This window comes from Schistocerca nitens, chromosome 8, assembly GCF_023898315.1.
Source record: "Schistocerca nitens isolate TAMUIC-IGC-003100 chromosome 8, iqSchNite1.1, whole genome shotgun sequence".
In the NCBI taxonomy this organism is placed as follows: domain Eukaryota; kingdom Metazoa; phylum Arthropoda; class Insecta; order Orthoptera; family Acrididae; genus Schistocerca; species Schistocerca nitens.
Genome location: NC_064621.1, coordinates 449,777,605 through 449,795,471, shown reverse-complemented (window position 1 = coordinate 449,795,471; position 17,867 = coordinate 449,777,605). Strand labels below are relative to the sequence as shown.

The 17,867-nt window shown below is 42.1% G+C and overlaps 1 protein-coding gene across 1 annotated transcript in view; it reads right to left on the bottom strand.

Moving 5' to 3' along the window:
- The window catches only part of LOC126198747 (myrosinase 1-like), a 118,447-nt gene that overhangs the window by 48,670 nt on the left and 51,910 nt on the right, over positions 1-17,867 (bottom strand). Inside the window, exons 5-6 of the mRNA XM_049935296.1 lie at positions 11,782-11,965; positions 7,196-7,290 (exon numbers count right to left, since the gene is read on the bottom strand). Coding sequence (XP_049791253.1) covers positions 7,196-7,290; positions 11,782-11,965 — 279 coding nt within the window. The remainder of the gene's footprint in view (positions 1-7,195; positions 7,291-11,781; positions 11,966-17,867) is intronic.

Here is a 17,867-nt window from a genome sequence, read left to right as displayed (position 1 = left end):
CACTATTCAAGTTCCAACCTACGTACAAAGGCTTCCTGAAAGACAAGTAACATAGATACTGAAATCCTCACTAGGACAGGAGTGCTACAGCGTCACATTGTACTACAAACCACCAAAAAGTGTTGAAATTTTTAAAACCAACCAATTTTTGCCATAGCAACAACTGCCTAAGCCAAAACGGTGAAGGACTAGAACCGTGGACAGAAGGCCCTAATCTCCTGTAACAGCTGTAAACGGCATAGGGGATAGAATGCGGACAATTTGTTTATCATGGAAACTCGTTACCAACATGTCATGACAGTCATAGAAGAACCCACATAAAAAACTTAACATTAACCAGTTACATCTAAACTTAGAGGGTCTGTGACACTGGAAAATTTTTCAGTGAAACGAAAGGTGGAATGATGCAGACCTAGAACTAGTCCAAGAGATAACGGAGTTGGAAGCGACACCGGAAAACTATATGGTTTCTGTAGACCGACGAGAATATCGCGTACGTGGCGCCGGACACAAGCCAAATAACTACATATTGTCTACCGTGAGAATTTCGGAATATACGAGGGTCGGTCAAAAAGTAATGCCTCCCATTTTTTTTTCTACTTAAAGAAATTAAGTTAAGTGAAAAATTTGAATTTGGCGCCATTCCTCAAACCTTCTTCTGCAATCCACTGCAGTAGTAACTTTCTGTGTCAACAGGTGGCAGCACAGCAGAAGTTTGTAAGATGGCCGACATCGATGTTCGTTCGAGACAGCGTTGTGTGATTGAATTCTTGAATGCAGAAGGTGAAACGCCCATACGCATTCATGAAAGACTGAAGAAGGTGTATGGTGTTGTGACAGTGGATGTCAGCACTGTTAGACGATGGGTTCGTCGTTGTAAGGAAGCTGAAGGGCAAACACCGTTGACTGACGAAAAGCGGAGCGGCAGGCCGGTGAGTGCAGTGACTCCACACAACATTCAGCAAGTTGATGACATCATTCGTGGTGACCGTCGGGTGACTGCAGATGAAGTGTGTCGCATTATTTCTCTTAGTAAAGGCAGTGTGATCACGATTATTAAACAATTGGGGTACTCAAAAGTTTGTGCACGGTGGGTTCCAAGAATGTTAACCGATCAGAATAAAGAGGCAAGGAAAACAATAGCCTCCCAACACTTGCAGCGCTTCCGTTTGGAGGGAGATGAGTTTCTGAAAAAAATTGTGACCGGGGACGAAACATGGGTGCATTTTTTTGAACCCGAATCAAAGAGGCAGTCAATGGAGTGGCGTCACACAAGCTCGCCGAGGAAGAAAAAATTCAAAACTGTGCGATCGGCAGGGAAAGTTATGGCAACAGTTTTCTGGGATACAGAGGGTGTGATTCTGGTTGATTTTTTGGAGCAGGAATGCACAATAAATTCTGTTCAATACGTCACAACCCTCAAAAAACTTAAAGCACGTCTTCAGCGAGTTCGCCCAACAAAATCAATGGCAGATGTTCTTCTTTTGCATGACAATGCAAGACCACACACCAGTCGTCACACCTCTGACGAGATTGTCAAAATTGGATGGGAAGTTTTGCCTCATCCCCCATACAGCCCTGACCTGGCACCATCAGACTTCCATCTGTTCGGGCCACTAAAAGAAGCTCATCGTGGGATTCATTTTGAAGATGTGGAGGCCGTCAAAACATCCGTGCGTCAATGGCTTAGGAAGCAGAGCTGTGATTTTTACCGTGCTGGGATACATGCCCTTGTTCAAAGATGGACCAAAACTGTAGAGATGGGCGGAGATTACATTGAAAAATGACAAATTGATCCTCAATGTTGTGGTTTTCAACCTATGTAATTGCATTTAAATTTCCTGACAATTAAACGTAGAAAAAAAAATAGGAGGCATTACTTTTTGACTGACCCTCGTATCTCTTTACTGAAGTCCCCACAAATGCCAGCAAAGCACTAATGGCATCGCTGAGTGACAAAAGAAACTCGAATGAAGCAGGCGTTAAGGATCCGGATCTGAAAGAATATAACGGATGTGGATGGAAAATAATATATAATATCGTCAATTATCTGATTTCGCGGATGCTACACCAAACGTAGCAGCACACCAGCCCTTAATAAATGGGCAAATAAATTGTAAAATGAAAACACGATCAACAGCACGAAAAAGGAAAGCACACAACCTGAGAGGAGATACAACCCTCAATGCAGCAGAACTGATAGCAGTAGTAAATCGGATGTAGGAAAATGAAGCCTGAATAACGTGTAGATGAAACATTTTGGACAGGCAACTAAGGAGTCGTTACTAAAAATATTCATTACCTGGTTTTGAGACTACTGGATGCAGCGAGTATGCAAGAATGATCACGTAGTGGTTTTGTTTGAACCTGGGAAGGAACATGCAGATCCCTAGCAATTCTGACTGGTGTCTCACCTGCGCCACTTGCATAAAATTTTTGAACGAACGTTTACGAGGGAGTAGAAGAAAAAATAAACAGCGGCGTATGACTCACTCGATCACAAAAAATTACTAAGAAAATTGTATAAATTAACGATAGACTATGGGGACATAGTTAGATATAGTGGTAATTAGTGAAGTTCGGTGGCAGGAGCAACAAGACTTTTGGTCAGGCGAATACAGGGTTATAAATACAAAATCAGAACGGAGGAATGCAGGAGTAGGTTTAATAATGAATAGGAAAATAGGAGTGCGGGTAAGCTACTACAAACAGCATAGTGAGCGCATTATTGCGGCCAAGATACACACGAAGCCCACGCCTACCACAGTAGTACAAGTTTATATGCCAACTAGCTCTGCAGATGACGAAGAAATTGAAGAAATGTATGATGAAATAAAAGAAATTATTCAGATAGTGAAGGGAGACGAAATTTTAATAGTCATGGGTGACTGGAATTCGGTAGTAGGAAAAGGAAGAGAAGGAAACGTTGTAGGTGAATATGGATTGGGGGGAAGAAATGAAAGAGGAAGCCGTCTGGTAGAATTCTGCACAGAGCACTACTTAATGGCAGCTAACACTTGGTTCAAGAATCATAAAAGAAGTTTTTATACATGGAAAAAGCCTGGAGATACTGACAGGTTTCAGATAGATTATATAATGATAAGACAGAGACATAGGAACCAGGTTTTAAATTGTAAGACGTTTCCAGGGGCAGATGTGGACTCTGACCACAATCTATTGGTTATGAACTGTAGATTAAAACCGAAGAAACTGCAGAAAGGTGGGAATTTAAGGAGATGGGACCTGGATAAACTGAAAGAACCAGAGGTTTTACAGAGTTTCAAGGAGAGCATAAGGGAACAATTGACAGGAATGGGGGAAAGAAATACAGTAGAAGAAGAATGGGTAGGTCTGAGGGATGAAGTAGTGAAGGCAGCAGAGGATCAAGTAGGTAAAAAGACGAGGGCTAGCAGAAATCCTTGGGTAACAGAAGAAATATTGAACATAATTGATCAAAGGAGAAAATATAAAAATGCAGCAAATGAAGCAGGCAAAAAGGAATACAAACGTCTCAAAAATGAGATCGACAGGAAGTGCAAAATGGCTAAGCAGGGATGGCTAGAGGACAAAGGTAAGGATGTAGAGGCTTGACTCACCAGGGGTAAGATAGACACTACTTACAGGAAAATTAAAGAGACCATTGAAGAAAAGAGAACCACTTGTATGAATATCAAGAGCTCAGATGGCAACCCAGTTCTAAGCAAAGAAGGGAAAGCAGAAAGGTGGAAGGAGTATATGTAGGGTCTATACAAGGGCGACGTACTTGAAGACAATATTATGGAAATGGAAGAGGATGTAGATGAAGATGAAATGGGAGATATGATATTGCGTGAAGAGTATGACAGAGCACTGGAAGACCTGAGTCGAAACAAGGCCCCGGGAGTAGACAACATTCCATTAGAAACTACTGACAGCCTTGGGAGAGCCAGTCCTGACAAAACTCTACCATCTGGTGAGAAAGATATATGAGACAGGCGAAATACCCTCAGACTTCAAGAAGAATATAATAATTGCAATCCCAAAGAAAGCAGGTGTTGAGAGATGTGAAAATTACCGAACTATCAGTTTAATAAGTCACGGCTGCAAAATACTAACACGAATTCTTTACAGACGAATGGAAAAACTAGTAGAAGCCGACCTCGGGGAAGATCAGTTTGGATTCCGTAGAAATATTGGAACACGTGAGGCAATATTGACCATATGACTTATCTTAGAAGAAAGATTAAGGAAAGGCAAACCTACGTTTCTAGCATTTGTAGACTTAGAGAAAGCTTTTGACAATGTTGACTGGAATACTCTCTTTCAAATTCTCAAGGTGGCAGGGGTAAAATACAGGGAGCGAAAGGCTATTTACAACTTGTACAGAAACCAGATGGCAGTTATAAGAGTCGAGGGACGTGAAAGGGAAGCAGTGATTGGGAAGGGAGTGAGACAGGGTTGTAGCCTCTCCCCGATGTTATTCAATCTGTATATTGAGCAAGCAGTGAAGGAAAGAAAAGAAAAATTCGGAGTAGGTATTAAAATCCAAGGAGTAGAAATCATAACTTTGAGGTTTGCGGCCGACCGGTGTGGCCAAGCGGTTAAAGGCGCTGCAGTCTGGAACCGCGAGGCCGCTACGGTCGCAGGTTCGAATCCTGCCTCGGGCATGGATTTGTGTGATGTCCTTAGGTTAGTTAGGTTTAAGTAGTTCTAAGTTCTAGGGGACTGATGACCTTAGAAGTTAAGTCCCATAGTGCTCAGAGCCATTTGAGGTTTGCCGATGACATTGTAATTCTGTCAGAGACGGCAAAGGACTTGGAAGAGCAGTTGAACGGAATGGATAGTGTCTTGAAAGGAGGATATAAGATGAACATCAACAAAAGTAAAAGGAGGATAATGGAATGTAGTCGAATTAAGTCGGGTGATGCTGAGGGAATTAGATTAGGAAATGAGACACTTCAAGTAGTAAAGGAGTTTGGCTATTTGGGGAGCAAAATAACTGATGATGGTCGAAGTAGAGAGGATATAAAATGTAGACTGGCAATGGGAAGGAAAGCGTTTCTGAAGAGGAGAAATTTGTTAACATCGAGTATAGATTGAAATGTCAGGACGTCGTTTCTGAAAGTATTTGTATGGAGTGTAGCCATGTGCGGAAGTGAAACATGGACGATAAATAGTTTGGACAATAAGAGAATAGAGGCTTTTGAAATGTGGTGCTACAGAAGAATGCTGAAGATTAGATGGATAGATCACATAACTAATGAGGAGGTATTGAATAGGATTGGGGAGAAGAGAAATTTGTGGCACTACTTGACTAGAAGAAGGGATCGGTTGGTAGGACGTGTTCTGAGGCATCAAGGGATCAACAATTTAGTATTGGAGGGCAGCCTGGAGGGTACAAATGGTAGAGGGAGACCAAGAGATGAATACACTAAGCAGATTCAGAAGGATTTAGGTTGCAGTTGTTACTGGCAGATGAAGCAGCTTGCACAGGATAGAGTAGCATGGAGAGCTGCATCAAACCAGTCGCAGGACTGAATACCACAACAACAACAATGGGCACACTTGTCTAGTAAAAGAAATCCCCTAAAAAAGGTTCATTCTGCAACAGAACAATAGCCGACAGATAAATAAATAAAGCGTTCTACCTCAAGGAACTATATTGGGCCCTTTCTTATACAAAACCCGTACACATGCACCAGGGATACCGCGGTAACAGGACACACAATTCTGGGTTTATGTGGACTACATGCTCATCACAGATCATGGTAAAACATACGAAGGGACAGAAGTAAAACTCTCGAAAGCCTCCGAGAACCCGACGTTATACTGTGCAAAGAACAAACTGAGCACTGTTGTTACGCCTCGCGTGGGGTAGAGAAAATGTTTGCTCAAGAGAACTATCACTTTAACAATTACACCTGCGACCAGATGCCTAAATGTAGGGCAGAGGACACGAGTCAGTCCTGTTTACGAGCTGAAATAGGAACTTCCTCGAGACGCTCCCAGACCTCCCCTGGAGAACAATCAATCGTCTAACAATAGGAGGCTCCAAATGCAACAACATCATAAATCAGTGGGTATACGTGAAGGATTACTCTTGATAATGGGAAACATAAACACAACATGACCTGCTCCTCCGCACAATCTTGGACTGAATAATGAATTTGTTTTACCAAAGCTCACCGTCGTGAAAGCTCCTGAATTCTGGAGAGGTAAGATTTAATGCACAATACGTGAAGTAGAATAAGTAAGTATGAATTACATTTGAGAGAAACGCACATGCACGATGATTTCTAAAGTAGCTAATGGGTCTCATGAACGAGACTCAGGATTGACAAAATTTAATCAGAATGCTAGTCACAGTTACTAGCCAAAACCAAAACGAAAGACTGTATAAAATGTGGTAAACGAAGCGGAAATTTATAGGATGTATTTCAAGAGCGTTACTGAGCATTGGGATGTTAAAATACGGCACAACACAGACGATAGTTCTCAGACTGCACGTTACGCTGAATTTCAATATGAAACTAAAATCACCAGCAATATTTTTAGCAAATAGTATTTAATTTTTGACAAGTATGCCATAAATTTACTTTTATTACAAATAAACCAGTTGTTTGTATGTTCGGGCAAGATGACAGACATAGTGGTCATGTGCGGGAGAGCTGTGCTTGTGGGAATGTGTACGTGTTTCTTACTTTAGAAGAGCGTCTTTTGGTCGAAAGCTCAAATGCAGAACTGTCTTTTTCTCGTGCCAGTATGTAACACAAGACCTGCTCTTGAAGGTTAGTGGCAATCTGTCCTTTTCACAGTACTGTCCAGTTTTGATAAGGAGATAGTTTGACCCCTGTAAAAATACGGATTCTAAAAACATGTAACACTTAGGGATACAACACGATAGTACTACACGTTCACCCATTAACTTACAAAGCACAGAGTAATAAAAGTCACACCGGTATATGGCCAGCGCTGTAATTTTATTCGCATCATACAGGTGATACGTTTCAGGAACGCAGACGGAAATTAATACCTATTTCAATCTAGCTCTCAAAGAAATATTAATTTCAATACCTCTGCAGTTCCTCGAAATTTCCAACTTCATACTTTTCTATTATTTCAGATGGCTGTTGCCCTGTGCATCTTCATATCTGGTTGATACATCTAAATATTTCTGAGCACGTGACCCCTTTTGTATATAGTTATTTCTCCCTACCTGGAATTCAAACATTCTCCTCTGCGCCTCCACACAAGCTTCCGTGTCCTCCGCCGGCTCGTACCAGTCAGTACTGAGGGTAATGCCCACTCTCCCTGCGAAACAGTGATGTGTAACGTGTACAATTAGCTCTTGAAATTTTCACAGGTAAAACTTTAAATAGAGTAAAACTAAAAATATGGTTTTCTGAGAGATATCTCTAAACTACAGCAATCAAATATGGGGTTCTTCATGGAAATAGAAACGTTATTTCCATGTATTCTGATTAATATTTCACGATTTCTTTCCCGAGCTGTCGACATCAATGCCCGATACATAGTCCTTGATCAGTTATCAGAAGGATTTCATGTGCAAGAAATTTCCAAAACCAGTACAACCGTCTGAAGATACCTACAGTAACTTAAGCAGCTAGTATCACGTCAGGACTGATTTTCATTAGAGGAACAGAATATATTACTCTGATACTGATTACTTAATGCTGGTTATCATAAATATAACGTAACTGTTACTCCACGTAAATAACTCAGTTTTATTTTGTTCCGTAGACAGTCATGTTCACCTTGTCAGTCTCGATATTTTCAGTGGTCTCCACCTATTCCGCGCGTGTTTCTTGTACTTTATCAGTTTTCAAAACTATTCCAACTTCTTCATTTTATAATATTTGCACTCGGTGTCCTTATTCATTTCAGATATAATCCTATGTCAGTCTTTCCCTATAGTATTCACCTTTCAAGGTTCCATCTGGCACCATGTACGATATTCACTGATGTCTCAAAACATGCCTAATCGCCCTGTCCGGTCTTCCAGTCACTGTTGTTCACATATTTCTTTCCTCGCCGATTCTACGGAGGAATTCCATTTTTTTCCCTTACCAGTTTACTAAATTATCAACACGTTCCTGGCACACTACATCTCACACCACACATCTCACATGCTTCAATTCTCTTCGTTCCCGGTTTCCCCATCGACCATGCCGTGCTAGAAATGAGGCTTACGGTTGATACTGGCTCTGGTTATGCTCCACTAGCGTCGCTGATATCGGCACTCGTCTGGTCTTGTATCTCTGACTGTTCCGCCTTTGGTTTTCCGGCTTGGCGTGTGGCCGAGCTCTCTCTCCTAACCGAGCGAGGTGGCGCAGTGGCTAGCACACTGGACTCGCATTCGGGAGGACGACGGTTCAATCCCGTCTCCGGCCATCCTGATTTAGGTTTTCCGTGATTTCCCTAAATCGTTTCAGGCAAATGCCGGGATGGTTCCTTTGAAAGGGCACGGCCGATTTCCTTCCCAATCCTTCCCTAACCCGAGCTAGCGCTCCGTCTCTAATGACTTCGTTGTCGACGGGACGTTAAACACTAACCACCACCACCATCTAACAGTGGATCCGAGAGGGTGGAGAGAGTGTGGGGTTCCCTAGAGCTTCCTCTGTCTTGGTCGACCTGGTCGTTGTTGTGTTTTCCCGCTGTTGTTATTGCGTGTGTGCCTATTGTTGTGGTGACAGGGCTTGCGTCGATTCCTCAACGTTTCCGTGGCTCTTTGCCTGGGCCTCGCCGTTCTCCCCGTCCCTGCCGTTTTGCCACGCACTGGATGTACGGTGCTGATTAGTCGACGCGTTTGCGCGCGAAACGGTGGCGGGTCCGTCACATCAGGCTGGACATCTTCCCATCGCGTAAATGGAAGCATTAAGTTACGTATGATTCATATGCTGCTGTTAACCAGTGAAGATTTGTGAAACTGATGGTGGCACGTTGTATCTGCCGGAAATCAGTTAAGGATGCTTCTGAATAAGAGAGTGTTATACTGAACATACCAAGCCTAACGCTTTCAAGTGTTGTTTCCGCGGAGCGGAGTCTAATTATTTCGGAAAATGCGAAAGGGAATAGAGTTTTGCTGCTTCTTTTAAAGGTTTCTTGCAGTGTTAATTTGACGTAGTATGTTAATTAGTGTGCTCTTCGCCCAGTTTCGGTTTTACACTCTCTTTCAATATGAAGGACAGCGATTTGTTAGGTCAGTGCAATTTTAATTGTTCTTTTATTCGGTAAATGTCTCAGTTTGGTTTTTTGTTGTTATGTTACAGATAGTCACGTAGTTAGTAAGTCTTGCATGGTCTTGAAAAAGGTGAATCACGAGTTGAATTTGTCTGCAGCGTGAATTATTTGCTGTTGGAGAAACGGCCTGGTATGTGGGCAGACGGTGTTTGTCGCCTTGGCGGGTAGGCTGAGATCGTGTGTGTGTTCGGTGTGTTTTCTGCCCTGGCTTGCAGCTTGATCATCTTCGAAGTTGCTCGGCGGTTGCTTTCTACTCGTTTGTTCCGAGTACCACCGTGCATAAGCCGCGCTGCCATCCTTTAGTTAAATATCCGGCCTGTCCGCCGGGACGGACGAGAACTTTTTATATCATTAGTGTTGTGTAAATTTTGGTTACATTAGCAATGAACTTCACAGTGTGCTTATGATGGTGACTGTCTGTGATGCTTTTGCAATCACATCTAATTATCCAATCACATAGTTTTTCTAAGTTTGTTGAAGAACAAGCGACCGAAATTTAAAGACTTGATATTTTCTTAAGAGAACAAAGGTCCGAATTATATTTTTATATTGTTATCCTGATTCTGTAATTCAGAAACAATGAAATTTTTTCTTTAGTAGACATTAAAATTATGTACCAACCACAAGTTTCTCCATCAGCAAAGACCCCTAACTTCCTATCTCCTATGAGTAGCTGTGGTTAAATTGCAATTTTGGTATCTCTAGCACGTAACTTAAGCAGTCACACAGCTCAGGTACCAGTAAATTTTTTTGGCAGGAAATGCTGTATTTGTCTCTACTAATCTGCTTCTCTTGTCCTCCATGGCTCCTCTGTTACGCGTTATTTTGCTTCCAAGCTAGCAGAATTTCTTATATTAGGCTACTATGCTGTCTCAAAGTTTAATATTAATTTCGTCGCTAACCTGACATCTCCTGCACCTTTTACATTTGCCTTTCTGTGGTTTACTCTCAATACGTATTCTGTATTTGTTAGGCTGTTCATTTAATTCAACAAGTAATATAACCAATCTTAATGTTCACTGAGGATAGCGATGTCAACAACAAAACTTATCATTTCATTATGAATGTTAATCATATTTCTGATCCTTCCTTGTAATTTCATTATTACTCCTTCGGTACATAAATTGAATGGTAGGTGGGAAAAACTATAGGTGTTAGACCCGTTTCAAACCTTGGTCGTCCAGTAACTCTGTTCACTCTTGGCTTTTGGGAATATTAAGCAATACCTGTCCTTCCCTATAGCTTGAAACTATTTTTTGTGATTTTCTGTCATTGTGCGCTATTTTAGTTCCATTGCCTTACGAAAGTCTCTTCATATCTCTTACGTCTCACGTCGATTACGGCGTGCGTTAAAATTACGCCTGTGGTGCCTTTACATTTCCGGAAGCCAGAGTGGTCTACCAGATCCACAGTTCTATTTTCTATTCTCGTATTTTATTATTGTTAGCAATTTGGATTCTTTTAAGGTGATTGTATAATTTCTTACATTCATTTGCCTTTCATATGGTCAATATAATGTTGATGATGTCGTTCCGAAAATAGGATGGTACGTTTCTAGAATCACAGATTCTACACACATACGTTGTCAAGTTCCTTCAGGGTTTTTCTAATTCGCAAGTTTTTTAAAAGGCTAACAAACCCTAATGCTCGATGCTATGTGTTATCTTCATCAACACCCATTTCTTTTTCTGTCGCATCAATAGAGAGTTCTTTCGCCTGTACAGTCCCTCAGTGCACTCTTTCCATCTTTTCGTTCTCTCCTTTGCGTTTAACAGTAGTGTGTAACTGTGTGCACAATATCAGACTGAAAAGTAGGTCTAGTGTATTTATTCGCAAACAGGCAAAGAGTGAATCATTCATTTTATGTAGCAGTATTAAGATCATCAGCACTCTCTTGCATGTGTACACACGTCATTGAGAGTTAAAACTACTATGCACACAAGAACAACAGTGGTGATACTAGTGATTGTAGTAGTAAATCTATATGTTATAACAACGATATCATTCTTATTATCATTGCTCTAAACGGTGTTCTTATTACGTAGTTGTATACTGAGAACAACGACATACCAAGAGAAATGCATAGCAGCAGAGCAGATTTGATCATAGAGATGAAGTGGACTTGTCAAGATAAAAGCTGGAATATAATGAAGGTAAATCTAGCAAATAAGAGAAAAATAGATAGGGGTGAGGAGAGCTGGGACGAGGCTGGCATTGTGAGATAAAGAGTTTCTTTCTTTTGGCGCAAGTAAAGAAAGCTCGCCTGTTCCTAGAGGAAAACAGTGTTACGATAACACATACATTTTAATCTCGTCTTAAACGAGGCGTGGTTTTGCATGAGAGCCAATTACAGGCTTGCTGGTTCGAATACATAAATGAGTAAATGAACTTGTCCATTTTAATTTAAGTGATAGTAGTTTCGTAGACATGTACTCCATTTTTATGAGTCTTAGTTGAATGTTCTGTCAACAATGTACAAGCTGCTCTGTCACCTCACGTGACAGTTGCCTAAGCCGATGTGTCACCTAGTGAAACGCTTACCATTCTGCGTGGCGCGGAACTGCTGGTCGTACAGGCGGTAGACTTTCCCGTGGGCGCGGATGAGCGTGTGTGCTGCAAGGTAGTTGCCGATGCCTGGAGCGTACTGAGAGGGCGCCTGATAGCCCACGCTCGAGTAGCCGCTGGTGAACACTGATGGCTCGTTGAACGTGATCCACCACTTCACCTGCAACAGACCACAGTCTCTTCTAAACATGGAGCTCCAGAGAGGTGTTACGTATCAACACTCTATCAGGCAGCTGGCCGCAGTATTTCATAATTGCGAGACCTCGTTCACTTTGTGTTCCTTGCGGGAGTGTCAACAAGCGCGACACGAAACGACAGCGTTTCATCACATTAGCAGGTGAGGCGGAAAGCAGGACATCACCTATTTGTACGAACTGGGTAGCTAGCATCAGCAGAAGCTTAGTAAAGCAATACGACTGAGAAGTATCACATCAGCTTGTTACATGAAGTAAGAAGCCGAGTCGCTAACGCAAGAAGACGTACTGAATATTGTTACTGACCAGTCTGTTTGTGTAACAAACGTGTTAAGCAAATAGGATACGATATGAATGGCAGATGCATTCGTATTAGGGAGGCCAAAGCGGTCATTACAATTGACTTTGGGTCAACACCAGCCGATATTTCACACTATAAATACTCCAGCATTGGAGTTCACAAGGGAGTAGTTGGTCAGAAGGATCGAAGGGGTACAAGATGCGTGTACTCGATTCCCTGACACGGTATTTACGCTGGGTATAAGCCTATTCAAGATTTCCTGCTCGTACTCAACACTGCCAGCAGCCACCGGAGAGATGTCTTCTTCTCCTTAAGCGCCAGACACGAGTTCGGCGCTGTTGACAGCTTCCAACCCAGATTGGAAAGCCTGGGGGCCTTGGACTAGGACCCCAGTGTTCCTGACATTTCAGTGGACCTCCTAGGCAGCCGTGTGTAAGCCAGATACGCACGCGCCACCTTCTTCGTGCGCTGAGGGTGGAGACGCAGCAGCCACTTCCTGAGTAGCTTCTGGGCGCTAGCGGCGCACCCGGACAAGCAGCGTCATCGCTAAAGGTGAGATGTAATTGCAGAAATAAGTGGTTAAGTCACTCTTCTTTTACTGCGTCCACCGGCGTACACAGATTAAAACCACCCCCTCTTCCCTGAGGAACCGGCAAGTGACGAACTGGGGGAGTGCCTCCTAACACAACTTCCATCTGCCACGCTTCCCAATAGGCGCCACCTGCAGGCCATATAGATTAACACAACTGACTGTCCTGTTTACTTCCTTCTTTTCACTTCTTCTTTTATTACGATGAACAGAGCGCAGAACTGAGAGCCCACGAGCTTGCTGGCAAAAGATAAGGAGTTTTCATAAAAGTAATTAGCAGAGTCGTCAATTTGTTAGCTTAGGGCTGAGCTTTAGCCTCAGGTTGTCAACACAACCATCATGTTACCCCATCCCATGTACTTTGGGCAGCGCAGGCAGCTGTGTTCCATAGATAAACACAGCATTGCTCGAAGAATCCATTTAGAAAGATAAAAATGCTAGGAAAAGAGTCATTTCCCAGAGTGCTGCGTGAGAACCACACCGTTGCCTCAGAGGCAACGCTACAGACTAATGTTCTGTTTAAATTTCTAAAATAAGCTTTTCCATGGGTTTATAGCTTTAATTTCAGCAGAGTGCGCACATTTTCATGCCTGTATACGTGGGAGATCTCTTATTTCTCAGTTTCGAGAATTATATCATGGAGGGGGGGATTTCTGTTGGCGTCTTACTCTCACGACAACACTTTTCATTGATAAAAACGAAATCAGAGAGGGTAGGTGTTTCTTTAACCTTATTGCTCAAGTGTTACTGGATTATATTCGTAATGTCTGCTTCTATCAATCAGCAAGATTCCTGCTCTGCCAGAGACTGCCAAGTCTGAGAACATTAAGATTAGTAGATTCGAACACTGGTAGAGAGTGGAACAACGACTTTTTATCAGACGACTGATGAGTTGAGCCTTGTTGTGGCACAATGCATACCTCCACTTCAGCACTGACTGCAGAGACCGCGTTGAACTCAAGAGTGTCCAACCAGTACGGCCGCTGCTTACCGCTTTCAAGTTACGTGAGTTTCTCATTCTGGAAACATCCCCCAGGCTGTGGCTAAGCCATGTCTCCGCAATATCCTTTCTTTCAGGAGTGCTAGTTCTGCATGGTTCGCAGGAGAGCTTCTGTAAAGTTTGGAAGGTAGGAGACGAGATACTGGCAGAAGTAAAGCTGTGAGTACCGGGCGTGAGTCGTGCTTCGGTAGCTCAGATGGTAGAGCACTTGCCCGCGAAAGGCAAAGGTCCCGAGTTCGAGTCTCGGTCGGGCACACAGTTTTAATCTGCCAGGAAGTTTGTTTTATTTGTTTTGTCCCACTTTTAAAAGTTCGGAGGTAGGAATGTTTCCTATCCTTGGTCCCCAGGGTACGGAGTCTTATTCATCTGAAAGCAGCATTAAACATTTGCGGTCTTATATTGTTTGTCTGTGTGTTGCGACATTTTGCCATAATATATGACCCGGATAAAGTTCTTACTACTTTTTCCCTTGACCTGCGTTCCTTCACACTTGAATTCTTATTTTTCTCTAATCTTGTTTTGCAGTTACACAAAGTAGTTATCTGTGTATAATTTTCGTAAGGGTATCTGGTTTAATATTCAAATGCTTTATGTAGTTACTGGTTGCCTAGTAGCGAGCGTATTCTCTGGCAAATCGTGGGCGTGAAGAGAGCTCTTTTGCGCCGCATTAGTTGAAAGTATTTGGCATAAATAATATTATTGGTGTACCTAAGTTCATTATAAATGCCGACTACACGTTTGTTTTCAGTTTTAAGGGTTGTCAAATGGAGATACGTTAATAGAATAATTTTTCTCCATTTCGGTAGTGGAAATGGAAATGAGCGTTTGGCGTCATTGGTCGCGAGGCCCTTTGCGGGGGAGGTCCGGCTGACTTAGCGATCTGCGCTCCGTTGGGGATGAAATGATGATGAAGACAGCACAACACCCAATCCATGGGCGTAGAAAATCCCCGACCCAGCCGGGAATTGAACCGGGGCCCGTAAAACGGCAATCCGTCACGCTGACCACTCACCTATCGGGGCGGACATTTCGGTAGAAAAATTACTTTTGGGGTGCACTGATACAGAGTCGTTGTGCAAAGGCAACAGTGCCGTTTACATTGCTTTTTAGCATTACTAAGATATTAGCGATATAGATTTTGTAGTAATTCGTCTGATCTTTCAAGTATTTTATTTTACTAAAAATAATTATTTCTGTTTCACGAACAAAAATATCTACCAGTTTTTGAGCTATGGTATTGCCCATTGCAAAACATTCTCATCTGAAATTTATTTTGTGAATAAATCCGAAGAATTTCTGGAAAACAACAAATGCAATGGTTTTCACTTTACTAATTTTCTTGTGAGCCAGTAAATTACGCTTTATAATAGGGACTTAGTACAAAGTTCAGTGTTATTAAGTGACGCTAACGCTGCACCATCAAGAGCAGTATTGTTATTAATGCATTTAGTCAGTTTATGGATATTCCTAACTCCGAAATATGAAACTAGTACGCTGCTTTTAATTTTCCATTTAGTATCTTATAGAGTTCGCATCAAGTGCATGTCTTTTAGGTGACAGTAAGTCCAATGAATAGCATGCTACATATTTCTGACACACTGTAGATTGGAACAACGACCAACTCAACCAGAAAAAATACGTGCTCTACTCTACAGTCGCTCTCTTATTTGGCTACTGGAAAACGGTTTCGGTACTATGTAAAATCATCAGACCATACCTCGGGCGCAGTCGACAGTCTCACTTCCCTAAGTGGGAGTATCATAAAAATGCCCTACATATGTAACACACCTTCTTGGGCAAGTGATGTTAACGATTGCACGCTGGGGCATGGCCTGATAAAGGTACGTAGTACCGAAATCGGCTGCCAGAAGACCAAATTGAAGTGCGACTATAGATCAAAGCAAATATTCCTTTCAGGTGAAATGGGGTTGCTATTCTTACGAACTTTCACTTGAGGCATAGGCTCGGGGATACTTGTGTCCGTATTTTTATGTGTCTTCCTCTCATTGTTTCGAGGTGGAACTAAAGAGCTGTTGTTTTCCATAAGTCAGAATGAAGTTTTCAGTAGGCTACCTCAGGAATGCCATTTCCTGAAAAAATCTTACCTAATGTAGTAATTGTTACATATTCAGAAAGTAGTGCATCCTTTATTAGCGATGAGGGTTCTTTTAATTTTTGTAACGTAGGTGTCATAACACTTTTGCCAGTATGTTTCATTACATAGGTAATATTTTACTACTTTCACAGTCGTAGGAGTAAGTCCGAGGCTAATCGTTCTAGTAACTATATTAGCTACTATAATTTCTTCTACTAGCCTGCATATCCTTTCCTCATTCTCTATACAATTCTAATGATGATTACCGGCCATAAAATGAAGGAAAAGTTATGTGATCAAAGGGTTTTTTGAATTGTGCAGATGATGCTGACGATGATCTGAAAAATGTAATACGTTTTGCGATAGCAACGGCGATTGAAAGATGTGGCCTAAGTATTTAGTTCTTTCAGTGGCAATGCTTTGGCCTTACTCTCTATGCTTCTGTTGAACATTCATTAGATGTTGGGCAGACAGTCACTTGCGACAGTAGACTATTCAGAAACTCACCTTTCGTCTTCCCATCCACTCCTCTAGAAAAATATAGTTAACCTCATACGGTAACCCACTTTCTCGCTCGGAGCCTCTGAAAAGTAGTTGGACGAAAATGTGCCTAAGGCTTTCCTACTTATTAAACGAACCCATGACGAATCGTGCTCCACTTGGACAAGTCTCTCCTGATTTTATCTGTCTTCTGCGCTTTTCTCAAGGAGTATGATCTTCCACAGTTATCATTAAATTCTGGAGTGTTTTCAAAGATAAAGCTCTCATAAATTTAGAAGACCGGATTTTCTCTGGCTGCTAATCTCACATTTAGATATGATTCTAACCCCATGGATATGAGAGAGCACAAAATATTGCTAAAGAAACACGTGAGGCATTACAATGTGAAAACATAATTGCTGTTACCAGTCCGTTGCTCTTAGTTTTTGAAATGCTACGTCGGAGTCACGACCGATACCACCAACCTTATCACTGTTGGTACCTTTCTGTCAACTATATTACCACGCTTTTTTTAAGCTGAGCCGACAGAAAGAAGACCCGAAATAGTTAAATGCAGTTGTATGCGAGTAATGGTCTTTGAATCGTGTTCCATACCAATTACTGATTGATAAAACGATCTCCGCAGTAAGAACTCGTACATTCTCGATAGTATTGTTGTCTTCAGCAACTGTAAAGTGGCCCCTGATCACGGTTGCAGTCCTAAGCAATCACATGGTGTTAGTAGTGTTGTACTGTTCTTTTCATTTGATGTCTTCTCCTTACACGGAACTGCTTTCGGCTTTTAGAATATAAATTGATCACCTTATACCACAGTCTCAGATCATGCACCCCGTTCTGTAAAAATTCGTCTTTGTTACTGCCTACATACTTGTGGTGTCACCGCTAGACACCACACTTGCTAGGTGGTAACTTAAATCGGCCGCGGTCCTGTAGTACATGTCGGACCCGCGTGTCGCCACTGGGTGATCGCAAACCTAGCGCCACCACATGGCAGGTCACAAGACACTGACGAGACCTCGCCCCAGTTGTACGGACGACATTGCTTGCGACTAGACATACGAAGCCTTCCTCTCATTTGCCGAGAGACAGATAGAATAGCCTTCAGCTTAGTCCATAGCTACGACCTAGCAAGGCGCCATTAGACTTACAGTGATTGTAATTAAAGTCTCCTTTGTGTGATGTACCACAACACCAGATTAAAGTTAAGTATATTATTCCAGCTACGTACTTTTCTTCAAAGCCTTAATTACTTATCCTGTTCCAGTACTTCACGCCCGTCTGCGTTAGTTTAGCGTGCATTAAGCCACTTCGATCTACAAGGTGTTGGCCCCGCTGCCGACACATCAATACTGAATCTAGTTTTCATTTACATTGAGAGTTAA